At 47.8% G+C, this 20,952-nt stretch overlaps 2 protein-coding genes across 6 annotated transcripts in view; one reads left to right on the top strand and one right to left on the bottom strand.

The window, feature by feature from the left end:
• Nucleotides 1–1,606, bottom strand: part of TOGARAM1 (TOG array regulator of axonemal microtubules 1) — a 44,087-nt gene extending 42,481 nt beyond the window's left edge. The window contains exon 1 of the mRNA XM_064461208.1: nt 96–1,606. Within this exon, the coding sequence (XP_064317278.1) occupies nt 96–1,529 (1,434 nt within the window). The 5' untranslated portion in view covers nt 1,530–1,606. The remainder of the gene's footprint in view (nt 1–95) is intronic.
• A 304-nt stretch (nt 1,607–1,910) lies between these two features.
• Nucleotides 1,911–18,187, top strand: KLHL28 (kelch like family member 28). Of its 5 annotated transcripts, none has more exons than XM_064461209.1 (7): nt 1,911–2,051; nt 2,664–2,751; nt 3,529–4,477; nt 4,925–5,823; nt 8,423–8,866; nt 13,396–13,604; nt 14,209–18,187. In XM_064461209.1, the coding sequence occupies exons 4-7, from the start codon at nt 4,925–4,927 to the stop codon at nt 14,370–14,372; spliced, it is 1,716 nt and encodes a 571-aa protein (XP_064317279.1). In that variant the 5' UTR covers nt 1,911–2,051; nt 2,664–2,751; nt 3,529–4,477; the 3' UTR covers nt 14,373–18,187. The 5 variants fall into 5 exon arrangements, with proteins under 5 accessions (XP_064317279.1, XP_064317281.1, XP_064317282.1 ...); XM_064461211.1 differs by having other exon boundaries at nt 4,366–4,477; XM_064461212.1 differs by lacking the exon at nt 3,529–4,477.
• The last annotated feature ends 2,765 nt before the right edge of the window (nt 18,188–20,952 follow it).

Consider the following 20,952-nt stretch of genomic DNA (forward strand, 5'->3'; position numbering starts at 1 on the left):
CAAATACCTCCATTTAATAAACCTTTGACATCTTTCAAATCTCCCTTTGGGATGTGCCTTAGAATAAATGAGCCCAGTGAGCTACAAGCACATACCTTCTCCACACCCTTCATTAAAGGCATCTTGACTCCTGAAGCACCTTCCCCGTCTCCAGCATGCTCATTTTCCCATGGCAGTTTGTTCTTTCCTTTACCCGCACTCAAGACTCTTCTTGGGCTTACTCCTTGATCGGCGAATGCACCATGTGAGCTGGAGTTTTGCAGAGCATCGTCCCTGGTGTGACACCCACAGTAACTGTGTGCACTCTGAGTCCTGTTGCACATCAATAACCAGTCTGTATCTGCTCCAGGGGGTAAACAGGACCCCCTGTTATGCCCAGACGAAGGCAAGGGCACAGCATACTCTACAAACCCTTGGTCTACTAGCTTCGGCAAGGTCTTCCTGGCCAGCCTGGCCTGCACCGCGTGCATCACTCCATCCCCATTGTCCTCAAGCTCCACGGCATCCACTGCCTTGAAGAGAAGGGCGGTTTTGCCGGGGCCCATAGAAGACGCCAGGACAGCGAACGCTTCCATGGCAGCGTGCCGGACCCTGCGCTTGCTGTCCACCAGTGCCGGAGCCAGCCCAAATGCCAGCTTGGCCAAGTCCAGCTCCTCACTCGGGTAAGTGAGGAGGGCCACGATGCAGATGTTGACCACCTCCTCGCGGACTTTGGAGTTCTTGTGCTGCAGATGCTCCTGCTGCAGCAGCAGGCCCAGCACCGGCTGAGGACCCGCTGCCTTCATCAGCCGCAGGAGCAGGCGGTTGTACTCCTGCCGGATGGCCAGCTTGTTGTCCCCCAGCACTTTGGCAGCAGCAGAGACCAGAGGACCCAGGAAGGCCTGGGCCCGGTTGCCCAGGCGCAGGGCCAGCAGATGTACCACCTCCAGCGCCCCGAGCACCACCTTGAAGTTGGAGTCATCGAGGAGGGTGTAGAGGAAGCTGATGAGCCCCAGGAGGCTGGGGGCAGGCGCGGAGCTCACCGCAGCCCGGCTGGCGCCACCGACCACCCTCTTCAGCTCCTCTACGGCCTGCGCCCGGTTTCTGTAGTCCTCCTGGTCCAGCAGGCGGGCGTGCAGCTCCGGCGGCAACAGCCCAAACTTCAGGCCGGTGCTGTCGGGCCGGGCGGGGGGCGGCGGCGCCATGCCCGCCCCGAGCGGCCGGCCTTCCTCCTCCTCCTCCTCCTCCTCCCGCTGCCCGGCGGGCGCGGGGCCGCCCAGCTGCCAGGCCAGGCTGCGGCAGAGCTCGCCTGGGCCGCGGCGGGCGGCGGGCGGCGGCGTGAGGGGGCGCAGGGAGGCGGCGGGCGGGCGAGGGGGTCGGCCGGGCCCGCGGCGCCTCCACCCCCCTGGGGCCTCCCCGCGCAGCGCCACCCCCCGCGGCAGCTCCGCAGCGCTGGCATCGCCCCGTCCCGCCGCCCGCCCGCCTCGCCCGGGGCCCGCCGGCTCCTCCATGGGGCGGGCGGGCGGCGGCAGGGCGAGGGCGGCGGCCATGGGCGGGGCGGGACGGGACGGGACGGGACGGGACGAGGCCGCCCCAGCAACGCCGCCGCAGCGCCGCCGTCGCCAGGGGCCGGCCCACACCGCGCCTGCGCGGCGCCGCCCACGGGAGTGGCGGGGGGGGCTGGCGCACGCCTCACTGCACCCCCGCAACGCACACGCACACACCGGCGCTGCGGAGCGCGGAACCGCTGCTGCCGGAGCCGAAAGCTGCGGCAAAGGGGCGGGAGCAGGCGGCGCCGGGGCTGCGCTGCCGGTGAAGCGGAGCAGTGGCCGCCTCCCCCCCCTCTGGGGCGGTCAGTGGCACCGCCCGGGCTCTGTGGGTGCGCGGCGCTTCCCCGCCGCTGATTGGGGCTGGTGTGGGGCGGTGGCGCCGCCGGCGGTGCGCGTCACTTCCGGGCGCCGCCGTAGGAGCGGAGGCGGCGGTGCCGGACGGCGGTGCGGAGCGGAGCGGAGCGGAGCGGAGCGGGACGGCGGGCCGGGCCTCGGCGCGGCCTGCGTCACCCCCGCCCTCAGGTGAGCCTGACCTGCCCCACCCCGCGGCTCCGGCCGGGACCCGTCCGCCTGCCGGTAGCGTTTTCGCGCCCGCTGGTAGCGCGGCGGGGACCCGCTGTTCCCGGCTCGGTCTCTGAGGCGTGGGTGAGGCGGCCAGCGGCGGCGGCCCCGCGGCCATGGGAGCCGTGCGGGGGGAGACCGGGGCGGGGCGGCGGGAGGTCCCCCGGTCCTCCGGAGGCTGCCCGCTGAGGAGGCGGCAGGGAGGGAAACGCGCCGCTGGTTTTTTTTTAAGCTCTACCCTGTTAAGCAGGTTGGGAGCCGAACTTAAGCACCAGAGTTAGGCGCAAGGACGCGGAGAGCATAAAACTTCATAAGCGAGGCAGTTTATTCCTGCAAATTATCTCTTGCGCTTCTTTTTGGCAGGCGGTAAGGCGCTTTTCGCGATGTGCCGGGTGTTCAGAACCTCAGTTTAGGGCTGGCACTTGGGGGTTTTGGGCTTTCCAGTGAGTAACAAAGCCAGACGAGTCGCTCGCTGGCTCCAACCATTTTGTAGCCTAAATAAGGAACTGGCAAGCACTTAAATACTACCTTGAAACAGAGAAGTGCCTGGAGCTCTTCCTGCTGTTTTCACAGAAAGAAAAGACTCTGTTCTGCATCGCTTACTGGGCATCGCCACGTACCCTGATTTTTGGAAGAGTAGCTCTTCAGCAAGCGAGCTTAGGTATTGATGTTTCTCGTTAACCTTTTTATTTCCAATAATTCCTTCTCTGTTCTTCAGGATAAGTTTTATCCACAGACTGTGGAAAGGACCTGAGAGCCCAGAGTCTAGGGGCAACCGTTGGGCTTGTGCTGTGAGCACGCACTGTCAGACTAGCATATGTTTTTCAGGGCTGATAAATGCTCCAGTTTCTGATTTCTTGCACAAGAATAAAATAAATGCATGCAAATACGTGGTGTGGGCGAGCATTGCCGTGCAGGGGGCATGTAAGATACAACAGCAGGCATCTGTACCAAGTTGGTACAAAAAGTTTTATTTCTGCAGAATAACGTAAAACCACCTATAATTAACTACATTTACAAGTTTTGCATCTGAACTGTAACAGTTCCTTTTTCCTTCTGCATGGTGTTACCTTGCGGTTTATGATTTCTGCGTACACATACACCCAAGTTAGGAACTGAGCACGAACACAAAAGGAAAAGAAACTGGTTTAGCTGCTGAACAGCTCTTTCCCACCCTATACTCCCCCCCATATAATTTGTGCTGCAAACACATCTTTATATGGAAAATGTTGTATGGAATCTTGCCTTTTGCAGATGTGCTGAAAATACTCTTTTAATATGGGTTTTTTTCTAGCGTAGGGTTGTAGTAGGAGAGGGATGATCTTGCTTATCTTGTCGTGGGTAAGAGATTTTCTGTCCCTAGCTGTAAGCCTTCCCTTCTCTTTCAGTGCTATTATGTTCTGTATTTAAATGTTGGCAACTAATTTTATTCTTTCAGATTAATCACTTTGTAAGTAGGCTCACTGCAAATTAGATGTCAGTTAAGGAGCTGCGAGAACGATGAACTTATTATTAAGATAAAAGAGGTGAGATCTTGAAGTTTGTGTAGTCATTTAGCAAATCAGGATTAAATCAGCTTTTCAGTTCAGAAATCGGGTGGTTGCAGTGTTCTCTGTAGAACAATAGTTGTATTTCCTTGTGGTCCAGGATTCTGACATGTTCGTACCCTCCACCCTCTCACCGGTACAATAAATCAGTCTGAATAAAGAGCTGCAGAACTGCTTCTCCGACAGGTAGTGGTGGGTAGCACCATTTGAATTTTAATGACACTGAAATTAGAGCAGGTATCATAGTGCCTTCAAGTGTCACGATGCAAACTGAAACTTTTTGGAAGAAGCATTCGGGGGTTTTGTGGAACTGTAGGTAGGAGCGAGGATCCTACTCTCTGCCCTTACCAGTCATTTTAGGGAGTGCAGGAAGCTGCCAGTGCCATGAGGACATGGAAGTGGTGATAAACAGCAGGATGCTCAGACAGTCCGCCTGGGACCTGCTGCTGTGCTCCCCCTGGGAAGCACCCACCAGCCCCCATCCCTCGCCCCTCGATGGTGGAGGCAGGCCCAGCTCCAGTCTTCCCAGGTCAGATCTCCCCGGAGGGCGAGGGCAAGTGCACTGGGGATTTTCTCTGACAGTGGAAGCCACTCGGTGAGGTGAGGATCTCCCCCTTCTCCTGGGCTGCTCTGCCCACCCGGAGTGCAGGGACCTCTTCTCCAGCACCCCTTTTCCCACGGCCCAGGGCCCTGCTGGCTCTGTGGGTCTCTTTCGCCTCTTTGCGCAGGGGGAGCGGAGGGCAGGGCCCTGCCGACTGCTGGGGCCCTGCCCACAGCACTGGTCGAGGGGGAGCACAGCAGGGCTCGGCTGCACCGCAGCAGCATGAAGCAGGCTGCAAGGTGAGGAGCAGAACATAGTTTAAGAACTTGTCAAACTTTGTCTCAAATAAGCCAGTTCTATTCTTTTTGTATCTCTATTTTTATTTCAGTCACTGTTCAGTTCTCTTAAGTATCTGATGTGGAATCTTATAATCTTTTCGACGCTTCAGATAATATGCATTTTACTCCAGAACAAAAAAAAAAGGGTGGTGGTAGGGGTTTTTTTTAAGTCAAAGATGAGTATAGCACGCACTATTAATAAACATTTGATTGTCCTAGTTATAACCTGCAGGAAAAAACATACAAGGATCGAAAAAGCAAATTGGAAAGTAATAAACCTAATTAAGATAAAAGCAAAAATGGAAAAATATTTTTCAAATGTTATGTGTGGCATGTCTAAGTAACATGAGTAATGAAGCTGTTGAAATGAAGCCCTGAGTAATGCGTTAAAAATTCTGTTTGTCACAGATGGACCAGTCGTCTCCAACCTACATGCTTGCCAACTTAACCCACTTGCATTCTGAACAGCTTCTGCAAGGCCTGAACCTCCTTCGCCAGCATCACGAGCTCTGTGACATTATCCTCAGAGTTGGCGATGTCAAGATCCATGCCCACAAAGTGGTGCTTGCCAGCATCAGCCCGTATTTCAAAGCCATGTTCACTGGGAACCTTTCGGAGAAGGAAAACTCAGAGGTGGAGTTCCAGTGCATTGATGAGGCAGCCCTGCAGGCCATCGTGGAGTATGCCTACACGGGAACTGTGTTTATCTCGCAGGACACCGTGGAGTCGCTTCTTCCAGCTGCCAATCTTCTCCAGATCAAACTGGTCGTGAAGGAGTGCTGCGCATTTCTTGAAAGCCAGCTCGATCCTGGCAATTGCATCGGGATTTCCCGTTTTGCAGAGACCTACGGCTGCCACGACCTCTACTTGGCTGCGAACAAGTACATTTGTCAGAACTTTGAAGATGTTTGTCAGACGGAGGAGTTTTTTGAGCTTACGCATTCTGAATTGGATGAAATTGTTTCCAATGACTGCTTGAACGTTGTGACAGAGGAAACCGTTTTTTATGCGCTAGAGTCCTGGATCAAATATGACGTGCAGGAGCGACAGAAGTACTTAGCACAGCTGCTACACTGCGTTCGGTTGCCGCTGCTGAGCGTGAAGTTCCTTACGAGGTTATATGAAGCAAACCATCTCATTCGTGATGACCACACTTGTAAACATCTGCTAAACGAGGCCCTGAAATACCACTTTATGCCTGAACACAGACTGTCCCACCAGACCATGTTGATGACACGACCTCGCTGTGCTCCTAAAGTTCTGTGTGCTGTCGGAGGAAAAGCTGGGCTGTTCGCGTGTTTGGAAAGGTAAGTAACAGTCAAGTTGTGGCAGCAGTTGAATGGCGTGATGGTCACACCTGTTTGTTATCGCCCTGGGTCAGGATTACGACAGTCGCTGAAGAGCCGTGGTTTGCAGGACTGTAGTTACTGCTTTCCTTCATAAGAACTCTGAGGTAGATCTTTTTTTTTTGAACAATCACTGAATTCAAAATAATTTTTGCTTTCATGAGTAACCCTCGATGTGACAGGGGTGTTTTTTGTGCCACACAAATAGCTATGAAATCTTATCATTTTATAATTCTGTTGATTGAGAATTTGGTTAATAAAGTAGTTGTTAAAGGTTTGTATGCTGCTACTTTATCCTTTCAGGTCTTTCCATTTTATGTAATCTTTCCCTGATCTATTATTATTCCAGACAAGCAAATCATAAAACCTAACTTAATATATGACAGATACGCTTCCTGATAACTCAAAAGTCCTTGCAATTGAAATAGACTTACTCGGAGAAGAGCGAAGAGGTAATTCATAGCAATGTCATGTTCTTGATCACAATGTAATCGTGACTTCAGTCTCTGCTGCTGAGCAGGTATCCGTATCTGTGCTGGCAGAAACAGGTAAGTCCCCATCTTTCTTCACCTGGTTTTCAAAACGAACCTTCTTTTCAGTTACTGGAGTAGTTTGTTACATCCCTGAGGCTAATCACGTGAGCAAAAGGAATGTAATGGAGAGAAAAATAGCTTTCTTCCCCAAACTGGTATGGCTGGGTTTACTTGTACCTTGTATTAACATTTCCAGAAATGGCAGTTAAGCTATGCGTGGGTCTGCGTACGCGCACGCTGACACATACGCGTGTAGCGCTTTGGTCTTGAGCGTACCCTTGTCAACACGGCGAAGGTTTTCTGGGTTAAAGCAGACTACCCAAACTGGCTCTGCAGCGGATTTCTGGGGTGAGATTTTACTGTGAGATGTTCTTTTCTATGACAGTTACAGAATCAATCCCAGAATCCCAGACTGGAAGGGACCTCAGGGATCACCTAGTCCAACCTCTCTAGGAAGAGCACAGGCTAGACAAGATGGTTCCATGCTCACGTATATATACATACACTTAAATACCTGGGAAGACCTGCATGTTCTTTTTCCCTGTGTTTAGAGGTATCGAAGTTATTTAAAGTTAACTTTCTGGATAATAGGGATCGATGGTAAACTAGATGTTGGGACTGGGAATTGTTGGGTTTATAGATTTAAAAATTAAAGGGTTTTTTTACTTAATAAAAAGTCTGTTTGAATCCTCTGATATTCTTCAGCTCTGTTTCTTTGGCAGCTTCCTCAACGACTGTAGTAATATTACACACAAACGTAGTTTGGGGTATTTGGTTATTTCTTTTTTTAACAAAAATGTTCTCTAAATGCTCTTTACTGTTATTAACCATGTTTTAATACATATAAAAATTTGCTCTTCCTTAATTTATTATTCATGTTAGTCTTCCCTAAGCTGTTGTTCCAGTTAATACTTAAGTTTAAACAGTTGCTCTTGATGTACAAAAAAGAGTCGCAGATCAATTTCAATAAATAATTCTTAATACAGTTAAAACTGTGAAGCAGAAGACCTTATTTCCACTATTTTCACTCTACTTTTCCTTTGTACTTGCGGGGAGGCTGGGTTTTCACTTAGAGTGAGCTGCTGCTGCTTCATAATAACAAAATTAATTGGCATCTATTTAGTACTGCTCTTTGCTAACTGGACTGCTGCTGTCAAGAGCCAGCCTGGTGTTTCAGTAGTCAGTGGCTATCTGATCTCCAGTGGCTTCATTTGCTTGCACGTTTTTCTGAACAGATCATATTTTCTGTGTACTAGATATTCTTTTAAATAATTTAAGTAATTCAGTAACTAAACTATTTAGGCAGATTGACTAGCCTTTATACGTGATAGGCTAGACTCACCATATTTTAAGACTGAGTATAATAAAAAGAAAATGCAAATAAGCTGTGTTTTGAAAAAAGATTTTTTCAAATTAGTTTGTTCTACTTTGACGATTCATCTAAATTATACAGTGCCTGTAAAATACGTACTTATGAAACCACAAATTGTACTTCCTAAGTGTATGTTTGTACGTGTATAAATAGACATATGCTTCCCCCTCTAACTCTCCTTTCCTCTTTCTCCCATCACTGTGGCTGTTCTGACTTTTTTTGTTTGGTTTACCCTCCTTACCCTTTTGGTTTGTATTTTTAGCTTACCCCAATCACAGCCTACCTCCAAATGCTGCTGTGGCGTCAGCACCGCGTTGTCTTCCCTCGCATTACCCACGGTGCTGCCCTGCTTCCCCCGTAGTCTGCCTCGTTTGTACTTTCAAAACTCGTTGTTTCAGGTCTCAGACTCGGTGCCGTGGCTACTTGCTCTGTTGCTGCATCACTCTGTACGCCGTGAGGCCCTGGGGTTTTAACTGTTTAGAAGAGTAAACAGCGTTTGATTTTTAGCTTGCGTTTGGGCCATTGGAAGGAACAGCAAACATCAGATGGGACATATGAAATACTCTTAAGACTGTGTTCCTTGACGCTCACTTGCACTTCACAGAGCTTCAGAAGGCTAGGTTTGCTCACGTAATCTCTGTTTTTTCTATTTCAGTGTTGAAATGTATTTTCCCCAGAATGACTCCTGGATAGGCCTGGCACCTCTTAGCATTCCCCGCTACGAATTTGGAATATGTGTGCTAGACCAGAAAATATATGTTGTAGGAGGGATTGCAACCCACGTGTGTCAAGGCATCAGCTACCGAAAGCATGAGAATTCAGTGGAGTGCTGGGACCCCGATACGAACACTTGGACATCTCTTGAAAGGATGTTTGAGAGCCGGAGCACGCTGGGAGTGGTCGTTCTGGCAGGAGAGCTCTATGCCTTAGGTGGCTACGATGGTCAGTCTTATTTACGAACTGTAGAGAAATACATTCCTAAAGTGAAGGAATGGCAGCTGGTGGCCCCAATGAACAAAACCAGAAGTTGTTTTGCTGCAGCTGTCTTGGATGGAATGATATACGCCATCGGTGGGTACGGCCCTGCCCATATGAACAGGTATGTGCTTCTGATGTGCGTCGCTCGACGTCATAAGCTGGAAATTGGCAAAACTCACTGTTACGCTTGCGTTTGGCAGCCACTTAAAAGTTATTCCAAGGTGGATCGGTAATCCCCAGTGGGCCTCATTAATCCTTGTTCTGCAGTATCAGTCTGATAATTCAACTGGGAAATCTTTATTTCAACTTAGCTTTACGTGTTCCAGCTCTGAGCTGGCCTGTTTGGGTGGTTGTTGGTTTTGATTTTGGTTTGGGTCTTTTTAAATCCTTAAGAAGGGCGAATGGTAGAGACAAAACATACATGTATATTGCTAAGCAAGGTGGCGCAAAACACCCGACCTTGTAGGCACCCAAGCTGGTTAACTCGGCGGATCAGTATTGTGAGGGCTTACTGGCTCAGGCCCCGAGGTGGTGTGCTTGTAACTGTGCCACAGTGCTGCGCCCCCGTTACTGAGCCCTCAGGGGAGGCTTGCTTAGCACTGTGCCAGTGCAATGTAAATCCTTGTACCTCAAGCCTGCAAAATACTAGGATGCCTGGTTAACTTCAATGTTTGAAACACTGATTTGAAATTAATAGGATTTGTTACGTGCTTAATATACACAAAATAAATATATACCTCAGATGGAAACTTAAAGAAGTCTTAATGATGATAATAAAGTTCAGGATGGTGGTTACTGGTCTGGCTCGCGGGTACAAGTTGGCTTGCTTCAGACCTTACGTTCACAAGGTTTCCTGGTACCAGCACGCTCTTTAATTGCTGTGTTCCACATCGCTCTCTGTGGATGGACAGGGGCATTTAGTTACACAAAGACATAATTTGTACTCTTTTTCTTCATTAAAATGGGAGCAAATCAGCTGTGTGTCCCTTCAGGAAGCAAGTTAATAAACTACAAGTCTAAATAACTGAAGAAAGAGTGAAAATGAAAATCTTGCTTATAGGAGGGGATGCATCGATTGTTTAGCAGTGTAGTATTACATTGCACTAGTCATTAATTGTACTTACTCTTTACACTTCATATGTTTTTATGTAAAACGGTTTGCGAAGCAAAGGATTGGTTTCCAAATAGGAAAGTATAGCTAAGTAGCTTTCATTTGGGAAATGCAAACAATTTTTTGAGTTACTGAAATACAACACAGCAATAAGTCCGACCGTTTCATGTGGTTGCAACAGGATTTTTTTGAAACTTAACCGCTTGCTAGAGATAAGCCTGGGGCGGCATGCCAGTGTCTGAGGGAGGGTGTGCTAGCGGGGCCCTTCGGCTGCCGTCTCAGTGGAGGTCGGGGACGGAGAGCCATGTGGCAGCAAAGCCACACGGGTTATGGATGTATTGGACACCTGAGAATGGTCATGTAGGAATTGGGGCTTCTGCCCCCAAAAAGGTGGTGGGATCAACAGCCCAACTGAAGTGCCTCTACACCAACACACGCAGCGAGGGCAACAAACAGGAGGAGCTGGAAGCTGTTGTGCAGCAGGAGAACTATGATATAGTTGCCGTTGCAGAAACACAGGGGATGACTCGCACAACTGGAGTGCTGCAATGGATGGCTATAAACTCTTCAGAAGGGACAGGGAGGGCAGGAGAGGCGGTGGGGTAGCCCTGGTGTCAGGGAGTGTCTGGACTGTCTAGAGCTTAATAATGGTGACAATAGGGTTGAGTTTTATGGGTAAGAATCAGGGAAGGGCCAACAAGGCAGAGATCATGGTGGGAGTCTGTTACAGACCACCCATCCAGGAGGAAGAGGCAGATGAAATATTCTATCAGCACCTGGGAGAAGTCTCACAATTGCTAGCCCTCGTTCTCATGGGGAACTTCAACATACCGGATCTGGTAACTGGACCTGTTTTCCACAAACAGGGAAGGACTTGTGGGTGATGTGATGGTTGGAGGCCGGTTTTGGCACAGCAGTCATGAAATTATAGAGCTTTTGATTCTCAAAGGAGTAAGGAGGGGGGTCAGCAGAACTGCCACCTTGGCCTTCCGGAGGGCAGACTTTAGCCTGTTTAGGAGACTAATTGACAGAGTCCCAGGGGAGGCAGCCCTGACGGGCAGAGGGGTCCAAGAAGGCTCAACATACCTCCAGGAGGAAGTTTAAAGGCGCAGGGACAGGTTGTCCCCATGTGCCAAAAGATGAGCCGTCGGGGAAGACCAGCCTGGCTGAGCAGAGAGCTTTGGCTGGAACTCAGGAGATAAAAAGGGAGAGCTTATGACCTTTGGAAGAAGGGGCAGGCAAGTTAGGGAAGAGTGTCTGGAAAGTGCCCGGCAGAGAAGGCCCTGGGGGTGCTGGCTGACAGCCGGCTGGGCATGAGCCAGCAGTGCCCGGGTGGCCAAGGAGGCCACCAGCCCCCGGGCTTGTGTCAGCACTGGTGTGGCCAGCAGGGGCCGGGCAGGGATGGGGCCCCTGTGCTCGGCACTGGGGAGGCCCCACCTCGAATGCTAGGCTCAGGGTTGGGCCCCTCGGGACAAGAAGGGCCTGGAGGGGCTGGAGCGTGTCCAGAGTAGGGCAGCAGGGCTGGGGCAGGGTCTGGAGCACAAGTGTGCTGGGGGGCGGCTGAGGGGGCTGGGGGGGTTTAGCCTGGAGAAGGGGGGGCTGAGGGGAGCCCTTCTCGCTCTCTGCAGCTGCCTGAGAGGGGCTGGAGTGAGGGGGGGGCTGGTCTCTGCTCCCAAGGAACGAGCGATGGGACGAGAGGGAACAGCCCCAAGCTGCGTCAGGGGAGGTTTAGGTTGGGTGTGAGGGAAAATTTATTTACTGAGGGAGTGGTGAGGCATTGGAAGAGGCTGCCCAGAGAGGTGGGGGAGTCACCCCTCCCAAGCTGTGTAGACGTGGTGCTTGGGGACATGATTTAGTTGTCGACTTGGCACTGTTGGGTTAGTGGTTGGACTTGATGATCTTCAAGGTCTTTTCCAACTGAAACAATTCTATGGTTTTATTATTAATGTGGCATTATTCTGATTTCTTTATATTTTAAGTTATGAACTGTATTAGCATTCAAAATACTTAATAGACAAGCAAGCCATCTCCAAAAGTTTTCTGTTGACTCTAGGATTTCTTCACATGGGGTTTGGACCTGGAACGCTGAAGCTGCGCTGTTGTCCTGTGCGGTCGCTCCAAGCTCCATGCTGTCTTTGTGCCATACAGAATTATCAGCTTTAGTAGTAGATTAAACAGTCATTTGCAGAGTGGATCAGGGGTACCAGGGCTACTGTGGGGCCTGTGGGTGCTCGCTCCACTGCAACCTTGTTGCACAGACCATAAAAAAAAAAAAAAGATAATCAAGCCCTTGCTGTGGCCAGAAGTGGTTCCCAAAAGTTGAACGTTCAGTGTGCACACAGGCCTATGAAAGGTAAACTCGGTAACCTTCCATCAGGAATTGTCAGACTTGTCACTGGAGTAATAGGAAATGTGTTTATTGGGCTGGTACCCGTAAAGGGAAAGCTCTTAACAGCACTGAAGTTCTGCAGTGGCCTCACTCCTTGTGCCACATCTATTTTCCTCAGTCAGAAAGGAACTGCCAGCAGCTCCTCTTGAGTTATTAGAATCTGATATTTCATAATTTGCCTTATTATATTTAATTTTTATTGAACAATTTTGGTTTTATTGATTATTCAAGGGTGCGAGTAGCATGCCGTGCCATACGGTCGCCAGACTCCTACAAGCTCTAGCATTAAAGGAATTGCTGTGTAATTAAGCACCTTTTCTTCAACTCTGTAGTGCTTCTGACTTTCTCCTCCCCTCTCTTCTGCCCCCTCGTGCTACACATCCTGTCCCCAAAGCTACACTTAGGGCAGGGAGTGGCTACGTGCCGTGAGCGTGTTAATGACTCTGACCATCTGTACAGCTCCAGTGATTAAAAAAAAAAAAACAACGATGATGATAATTCATTTCCACTTTATCCTGAAGGCCTCTTCTATCCTTCATGTTTTGATCAGCAACACCTTTACTGCTTTTCATGAGGGATGTGCTCTCCACGTTTTTTTTTCCTCTTTGCCTGTTATTTTCGGACAAGCCTCGAGGAAGTTTTTGATTTGATGTGTTACCCAAATAGATACACTTCAGATCTGCGTTGTGTTCAGTTTTTCACGAGCTGCCTTTTTTTGTAAATAGCAGCAGTCGTCCTTGAAAGAGCTTTCCCTTCTGAGGCCAGCTTTGAAAAAATCTTGCTTTCTTTCAGTATGTAAGCTGAAGGTCCAGGGTAGTGGCGTGAGGATGTCAGAGAAGTGGCTGAACTGCAGTCGCTGTGTGAGGATGAAATATGTTAAAACTGCTTTTTGGAGAACCTCCAGCTGCGTTGTGTGGTCGAAGGAGAGTAGGATGTGGTCGATGCCTTTGAGGTGACAACACTGGCAATGTACTGCCGTTGGCCACGGAATTTCCCGTCAGCTCAAGCACTCTGTGTTGCATCGTTCCCGTGCGTGGTGATACCGGTTGGCAGAACTAGGTGTACCTCTGACAAATGCCGATTTCTTGTGGAGTGAAATTCAAATGTCACTAACATCCAAGCCTCACAAATTGTTTGCTTGTATTTGCAGCATGGAGCGTTACGATCCAAGCAGAAACCTGTGGGAGACAGTCGCTTCGATGGCTGATAAGCGAATAAACTTCGGCGTCGGCGTCATGCTGGGCTTCATTTTTGTGGTAGGCGGCCACAACGGTGTGTCTCACTTATCGAGCATAGAGAGATATGATCCTCATCAAAATCAGTGGACTGTGTGTCGACCCATGAAGGAACCCAGAACAGGTGGGGACATACAAAACTCTCGGCAGTTAACCCAGATATCGCTGCAGAAATAAACTGTAGGGACCTGAGAGAAGCTGCAGTAAAGTTGCAGCGACTGGTCTACAGAGCTTTGCGCTTCATCTCTAAACGGAGGCTGCTTAATCAGCTCTGTGAAAGAATGAGTATTTATTTCTGTTTTTAATTTCAGTTCAGTTTAACACTGAGCTGTAACAAAAATAATATGAAGTAATATTTTTACCTTCTTTTTTTATCTCCGTTGATTTTGAGTGTGTTTCAGCAATTCTGTGGTTACCATTCTACTGAATTTTTTAACATTGAGAGTCAGTAGTGCATCCTTTCTTCTGTCTCCCTGACACAGTGCTGGAACAGAAGAGCGTTGCGTTGTCATAGAAAAGGGTGCAAGAACAGTAAAAAAGGAGTGCATGACCTGAACAGAGAGGGACTCTTCATTTACACCCGTTTTCCTTAAAGAAAACCCAAAGAAGGAGAGGCTGTGAGAACCTGTCTGTTCCACCTTCAGGTGGGGAGGGGGTTTTCATCGAGGAACAGAAATACTACTTATTTCCACACTTGGTGATCATGCAATCTTTTTTCTTTCCAACAGGAGTCGGTGCGGCTGTAATTGATAACTACCTTTATGTAGTTGGAGGCCATTCAGGGTCATCCTATCTGAACACTGTACAGAAATACGATCCCATCTCAGACACCTGGCTGGACTCTGCTGGGATGATGTACTGTCGATGCAATTTTGGTTTGACTGCACTTTGATGAAAAGCAGGACTTTACGGACCTGACGCAAAGATGGAGCTTAATCTGCTTGAAAATAAACCCTGCTGGTGGAGACCACAAGCTGCATTTTCTGAAGCTGGAAGAGTTGGAGGAATGTGGTGAAGTTGGGATTGAAATGAGGAAGGATTTGTTTTCCTCCGGTAAATGGCCTTTGTTACGCTAGTGCCAGAGGCAGAAGGAACGGAAAGCTTGTTACCAGCTGGGTTTAGATAGCGTCCTGTTAACGGCAGTGAGTTTTAGAGAGTACTGTACATGCCTGGGATATGATTAGGAAACTTACTGTATACCTAACCCTTCACTTTCTAGAGCTTTTCTCTCTTCCTCCTGCCTACTACAAAATATGAAGTTTACTGTGCTTGGGGTGAGAGGTGCGCGAATGTGTTGAATGACTGGACAGTTCGCTGATAGTTGTCTGGTCGTGTCTTCATATTAAGAAAACGCCAGTGCTTCATCTTTTTTTTTTATGAACAGTAACTAAAGGGCTGCCTTGTTTTCTGTATCTCAAGGTTTGTAAATAATAAATGCCATAGTCTGTTGCCTGTACACTCTCCTTCGTTACCCGCTTGCTGGTAGGAGGGCTGGGATGGTAATTAGTAACTACTTCAGGAAATTTGCAAGGCAAACTTATTGCCTCCTTGTGAAATTTTTGGGTCTGCTGAAGAGAAATCACATTTTTAACTTCCCCTTATACTTTCTTTTTGTGGATAAATGAGCGCTAGATTAAATAACTTAATCTTGCTAGTCTGCTGTGCGTTTTCAGTTGTAATCCAAGGAAAAAGTGCAACAGTCGCGCATCGGAAGATGCCACACGCAGCATTCATAGCATGATGTAAAATAAACGCTCAAAAATTAATCCATCCCGTCCTTCTCCCGAGCGCACTTGTGTCCGTATTCCGTATGACTTCCTTTTTTTAAAAGAATGTATGATTGCTTTCTCAGAGTGTTCAGATACAAAAATGGTGCTACACGTAGGACTTAACGATAAGGCTGTTACTGATTTTTAGCGCGGTATGCATAAAGCATGATTGTTTTGATTGTTCTAGTGGGTTTTTTTCTTATTTGCTTGATACATTCGTGCCTCTGAAGACTGTCAAGAGAGCTCTGTTTGTTAAATTATTTTGGTTTTCAGAAGATCTACGTTTATCGTTCCTATTCTCACAAACACATAAATAGGGAGTGAATAGCGAGACCCCACCTCGGGTTCTTCAGACAGTCTTGCCTTTAACACGAGTTGCAACGAGTGAGAGGCACGGGGCATAGTTGCTCATCCCAAGCGCGTGTCCTGTCTAACGGAGTACTGAAGGCCAGTTCCTGTCATGAACCAGAACCTCAAGAGGCGTAACTTTGTGATAGCCCTAAACATAGTGAAAATTTGGGCAGATAAAGAGAAGGTGATGCCCTGGGATATAACCATTATTTAAAATAGATGATGGAATAAATATGAATTTTAGCTAATTTAGGATGTTTTGGTTTGTCTTCTGATTTTAACTAGGAATCATGGTTGTCTTGAATTTCTGTTTTGATGTCTGTGTGCGTATTGCCAAGCCTGGTACTGAAGAATTTTTTTCTGCCTCGAGTTGTTTCCCCCTTGTTTTAACATGTTAAATTAATGTTTGTTTCCCCTTGTTTTTTCAAGCCCGTATAGTATTATTTTTTGAAGGTGCAATAATATATGAAATAGTTGCTTTAAAAGCCATTTCTTTCTAAGTATGCGACGTGGAGGGGTTTGAGTGTGCTTGATTTATTCTAAGTTCCTGCAAAGCTAATTGCAGCCAGGCAAACAGTGGTGTTCCTTGTTCTTCCATACGCTACTATTCAGATCTTAAACAGTCAAGGGGACGAGGGTGTTTTCACCATAAAACGTTATTCAAAGATAACAGGTGTTTGCACAGATTGTAAAATCCTGCACGTATTCTTCAAATTTGGTAGAATTAAGCAGGACTTTAAAAGCAAATAAAATCAACAATTTCAGCATTTTCAATGCAGTTTATTTGACCCACTAAGGATTCTAGTTATATAGCAATAATAGCGTAATTTCAATTTCCCAGTGAATCTGTTGATGGGACACAAGTAGCTCCATGGTTGTACGTTGCGTGTTTGTGCGTGGGGAGGAGAAGGAAGGGGGGCAGGTGTGGGGATCAAGGGAGGTGTCTCGGCCCCTCGCGCAGATTGCCTTCTCGTTCTGTTCAGGTAAATGCACGAGCTGAGTGTTTCCATGTGCTGTTTTACTTTTCAGTCTCTTTCACAGAGATGCCATTGATTATCATATCTTCCAATCGTATTTTTCCAATATACACCGAAGATAAAGACGCTTAACAACAGAATATAAAAAAAATCCTGACTTCAGAGGAGTTTATGCCTGTTGTTGATAGGAGGCTTTCCCCTCGGTGCGGTATGTACCACACCCTTTAGGTACTGCAGTAGGATTCCATGAATGAAGATGCTCATAGATGTTCTGATGGCATTAGTAAACACAGTTTTCAGTTAGAAAGTGGTGCAAGGCATAGAAACGGTTCTGACTTCATCAGAACAAGAAATCTGGTGGTCGGGGTGGTGTTGATGGTTATTCAGTGTTTATATAGACGGCTTTCGTTGATGGAAGTCAACGCAAAATGTTTTACTCTCTTTACCTAGGCAGCTGCAGTGTGAAACGGGGTCGCAGAGGGTGACCCCGTGTTGTGTAATGAGGCATTGCTAAATTTAAGATAGCAGCATAAACAATTTTGTTGGTGTGCAGGCTCGGTATGAAGAACAGGAAAACTGCCTAATACGCTGCTGCTGTTAGACGAGCTCCCTAGCTAGAAACGGATCGAGCAGCGTATCAACCTAGGGATCGCGTCACTTCAAATCATGCCAACTTCATTTTCTGTTCCGGGTGCTTGTCGTCCTGCTCACTGAAGTGCTTGGTTATCGGAAGATCAGACACAATCATCAGTTTAAACCTGCATTTAAGGAACAGTACTCTCATTGTAACGCCTGTCTTGCAGCTTAAAAATTAAGGACCTTCAAATAAGCTGTCATACAACTATAAATTATCATCCAGTTCTATTTCTTAATCGCTCAAAATTATCTGTAAAGCACTTTAGGATGGGTATGAGTTTATACGTGTACATACAGTTCCTGAATTCCTGTTTTTTTTCAAGATATTCATCCATAAGCTTCTTGACAGTCTCTCCTCCTACCAGGGATGCTTTTCTTTCAGAAAATCTAGTTGGAATCTCTAGAGGGGCAAATGTGTCCAGTCCACATTACAAACGGTTAACTGTTTCTGGGAGATAGCTAGATGTTACTTTTGTGAATTTGCCATCTGTAAGTCCCCATTCACTATATGAAACAATGCAAAATGTCCAAACTTGCCTTAAATGCTTGATATTTAACTGAAACGCAAAGAACTGGATGATAATTCCTATTTTTTTGCCTTATGTGCTGTGCTGTATTTTAAACCCAAGGATAACTATAATTTTTAGCAGGATTTAATAATTGTACAGAGAATACCAAATTGTACTCGGACTTGACCAGAGTGCTTTGCTTGGGAGTATAAAAAGATACATGTAGTTTTGTGTACGTAGAGTGTTTTTATGTGTACCTCTTCTTTTTTAGCAGCGGTGTCCCCGTTTTGTTATCGTTTACAAAAGTGGCATTTGAGTTCAACAGGAAAAATAACTGTAACCTGCATTCTCGGTCTTTACTAGTGTTCTCGGTGTGTTTGCTCTTGTGATAATGCTCTGTAAGTGTTGTTGTACCTATTTCATTGAATGTGAAACAGTTTAGTAAATAAACCTGGGAAAAACTCACTTGTGCGCTTCGTTGGATGGTGAATATAAACACGCTGTACCTTTAGTCTTCTAATGCACTAACATCTTTGAGTTGTTACTCACCAACAGCTCGGCCCTGCAAGGGAACAGCTCGAGCTAAGGGGTGGTGGAGCAGGAGGACGCTTGTCCTTCTTGGGGAGGGTGGAGCTGCCTGGAAGACCCTGGCCCCGATAACCGCGTTACAGGGTCTCCGCCTCATCGGTATCAGGAGCTCCTGTGGAAGAGGATGTTAGTACGTGGCTTGCTCTTTTCCATCTGTCCCTGTAGCTGTAGCTGTCGCCTCCCTGATGAATCAGTAACCATGGAAGGAACACAAACCCGCTTGTTCCCGCTTCCCTTGGCAGAAGAGCGTGCTCTGGAAAGCTCCCGTACAAACTGTTCTCTCCTGGTGAAGTCCCAGCATCACTGAGTGGCTGCAGAAACAGGAGCTGTTCAGGGCCGAAAGGGTTTGCAGCTGAGTAGCTCTAGTTCACTGTTAGCTCCTCACAGCTGTGGTTTAGGTGGTGGTTTTGCTTCAGGTGGCGGCTTCCATGACGTACCAGGAGAGGAGGCATCCCTCTCTCTCCATCAGTGAAATGCCAATTTAAGGCTTGGCAATTGTGCGGTGAAATTATTGTGTTTGCTGGCTGCATCTAAATAGAGGCAGAAATGGTTAATTTTATTTTTACACAGCTGAGGGCAGGGATTAGTGTGCTGAACTCGTGTTCTTGCCCAAGGCCTGAATTCAACGTCTGGTCGCTGCCGTGGGAGAGGCCGTTCGCTGGCACGCACGGGTGCCCTGTGCCGCTGTCCATGAACCGTGCGTGATCGTGTAATCTGTGCACTCCAGCTAGAAAACGCTGCCTTTTACAGCCTTAGCCGTGCTGAAGCTGGCACAAAAGGGAAATACTCAAGTGATTTTCTTGGGGGGAGGAAGAAAAAAAAAATTACTAGATTAATAAAAGACTTTCAGGTAATACCCATCAAGGGTTTAGTTTTAGCTTTCCGTAACTTTAAAGGTTGCTGTTACACATTGATATATCTGGTACATTTTACAGATAGACAGCAGGGAGAGGATTTTTTTCTGGTTTGTTTTAGCATAAAGTTACCTGTTTTTTAAAAAAATAAGATTGTGTCAGAAAAATACAAACACCTTGCATGGTGTTCGACCTAAAACAGCGCTAGGCAGTACAGTACGGAGCTACTGTCGTCCTCTTCTTTCTCCGGGTCTCAAGTATACCTGATTCACAGAGCTGTGTTTTAGGGGTGGCTGGGAATTTAACAGTAAGAGGAGCATAACTGAGGCGTTCTAGCTGTCTAATATTAACTAGAGGTGGCAAAAAAAATCATAAAAATCTGGTGCTTTTTTAAAAAAACATTACTCTTCTAAGCCCTCTGTAGGTGCAACCAGTAAACATTGATTTGGGAGGCTGCAGTGTAGTGCTTTTTATTGAAGAGCATGGCACCTTCCAATAAATACCTGAAAATAAGTCTCATGGATAGCGCAAGCATCCCACGCAGGCGCCTGCTGAGGGAAGAAGTGTCTGATAGGCACTTCCATTCCTTGGAAAACATCACTTTGATCATCTGTGTCCCCCCTTTGGCCACCTAGGCAGGTGTACTGCGCGCGTCGTGCTCGGTGGACGCGGCGGCCCGGCCTTTCGTGCCCCCTGGTACCCAGATTTAACCGAACAGCCAGCGTTACGGACGAGAAGTGGTAACGGGGGGGGGGGGTGACAGGCAAAGCAAACGGCGTTAGCTTTGCATGAAGCTTCTCAGATGGTAATTTTCTTTCCTCCTAAAGCTCCTGTCTAAAAACAAAAGCCAAAACTGTTTATGACCAGCCCCAGGGTGCTCACACTTCTGGCAGTTATTTAAAAGCTTCAGATGAACTGAGGGGGTCCAAACGACTCTACTGAACTCACCGTGCATTTATCTTGCGCTGCTTCGTACTGGTATGTGCTCTGCTCCTTGGCTGAGGTCATTCCCATAGTTACAGACCAAAAGAAACCAAAGAACCTGTTTCCATGCTCCGTTCCCGGACCCCATCCCGCTCCTCCTGCCCTTCCCCCTGCGGCAGGGCAGAGGTGGGTGCCGCCCGCCCACCCGCGCAGGTCAGCTCCCCAGAAGAAGCTGCAGTGAGCCCAGCTCCGGCGCTTTACTGGCGCCTGTGAGGCACAGGGAAGTTCAGCTGCTGTGATTTTTCCCAAGCCAGGATAAGGGCTGCTCGGTAAAACAGAAAACCCAGCACGTTTCAGCCTGTGCTGAGCAAAACCTCTGGGGTACCCCCGGCTCTTTCTGGGGGCGACTGGCAGCTGAGTCCGACTCCACGAGGAATTTCTTGGGGAATATGGAAATAATTGTAATTGCATGATCTAGATCTTAAACTGTAATAATCTGCAAGTGCAGAACAATAATGACAGCTGTTTCTAAAAGTCATACATGTAAAAAAATTGCCCATTCCTTGAAAGCTCAGATTTTTTAAAATAGAATCACAGAATCATGAAGGTCGGAAAAGACCTCTGGGATCAGCAAGTCCAACCCCCAACCCAACACTCCCAGGCCTCCTAAACCATGGCCCCAAGGGCCACGGCTACACGTTTTTAAATCCCCCCCCAGGGACGGTGACTCCCCCACCTCTCTGGGCAGCCTGTGCCAGGGCCTGACCGCTCTGGCAGGGAAGGCATTTCCCTCATATCCAACCTAAACCTGCCCTGACGCAGCTTGGGGCTGTTTCTTCTTGTCCTATCGTTAGTAAAGAAGAT

Source organism: Phalacrocorax carbo, chromosome 9, assembly GCF_963921805.1.
Source record: "Phalacrocorax carbo chromosome 9, bPhaCar2.1, whole genome shotgun sequence".
Classification (NCBI taxonomy): domain Eukaryota; kingdom Metazoa; phylum Chordata; class Aves; order Suliformes; family Phalacrocoracidae; genus Phalacrocorax; species Phalacrocorax carbo.

What these genes read in the sequence shown, in the direction of transcription:
- KLHL28 (XM_064461209.1), top strand. Translation starts at nt 4,925, where the DNA reads ATGGACCAGTCGTCTCCAACCTACATGCTTGCCAACTTAACCCACTTG. An exon ending in CTGTTCGCGTGTTTGGAAAG is followed by an intron (nt 5,824 to 8,422) that starts GTAAGTAACAGT and finishes TTTCTATTTCAG; the next exon opens with TGTTGAAATGTATTTTCCCC. An exon ending in GGCCCTGCCCATATGAACAG is followed by an intron (nt 8,867 to 13,395) that starts GTATGTGCTTCT and finishes TTGTATTTGCAG; the next exon opens with CATGGAGCGTTACGATCCAA.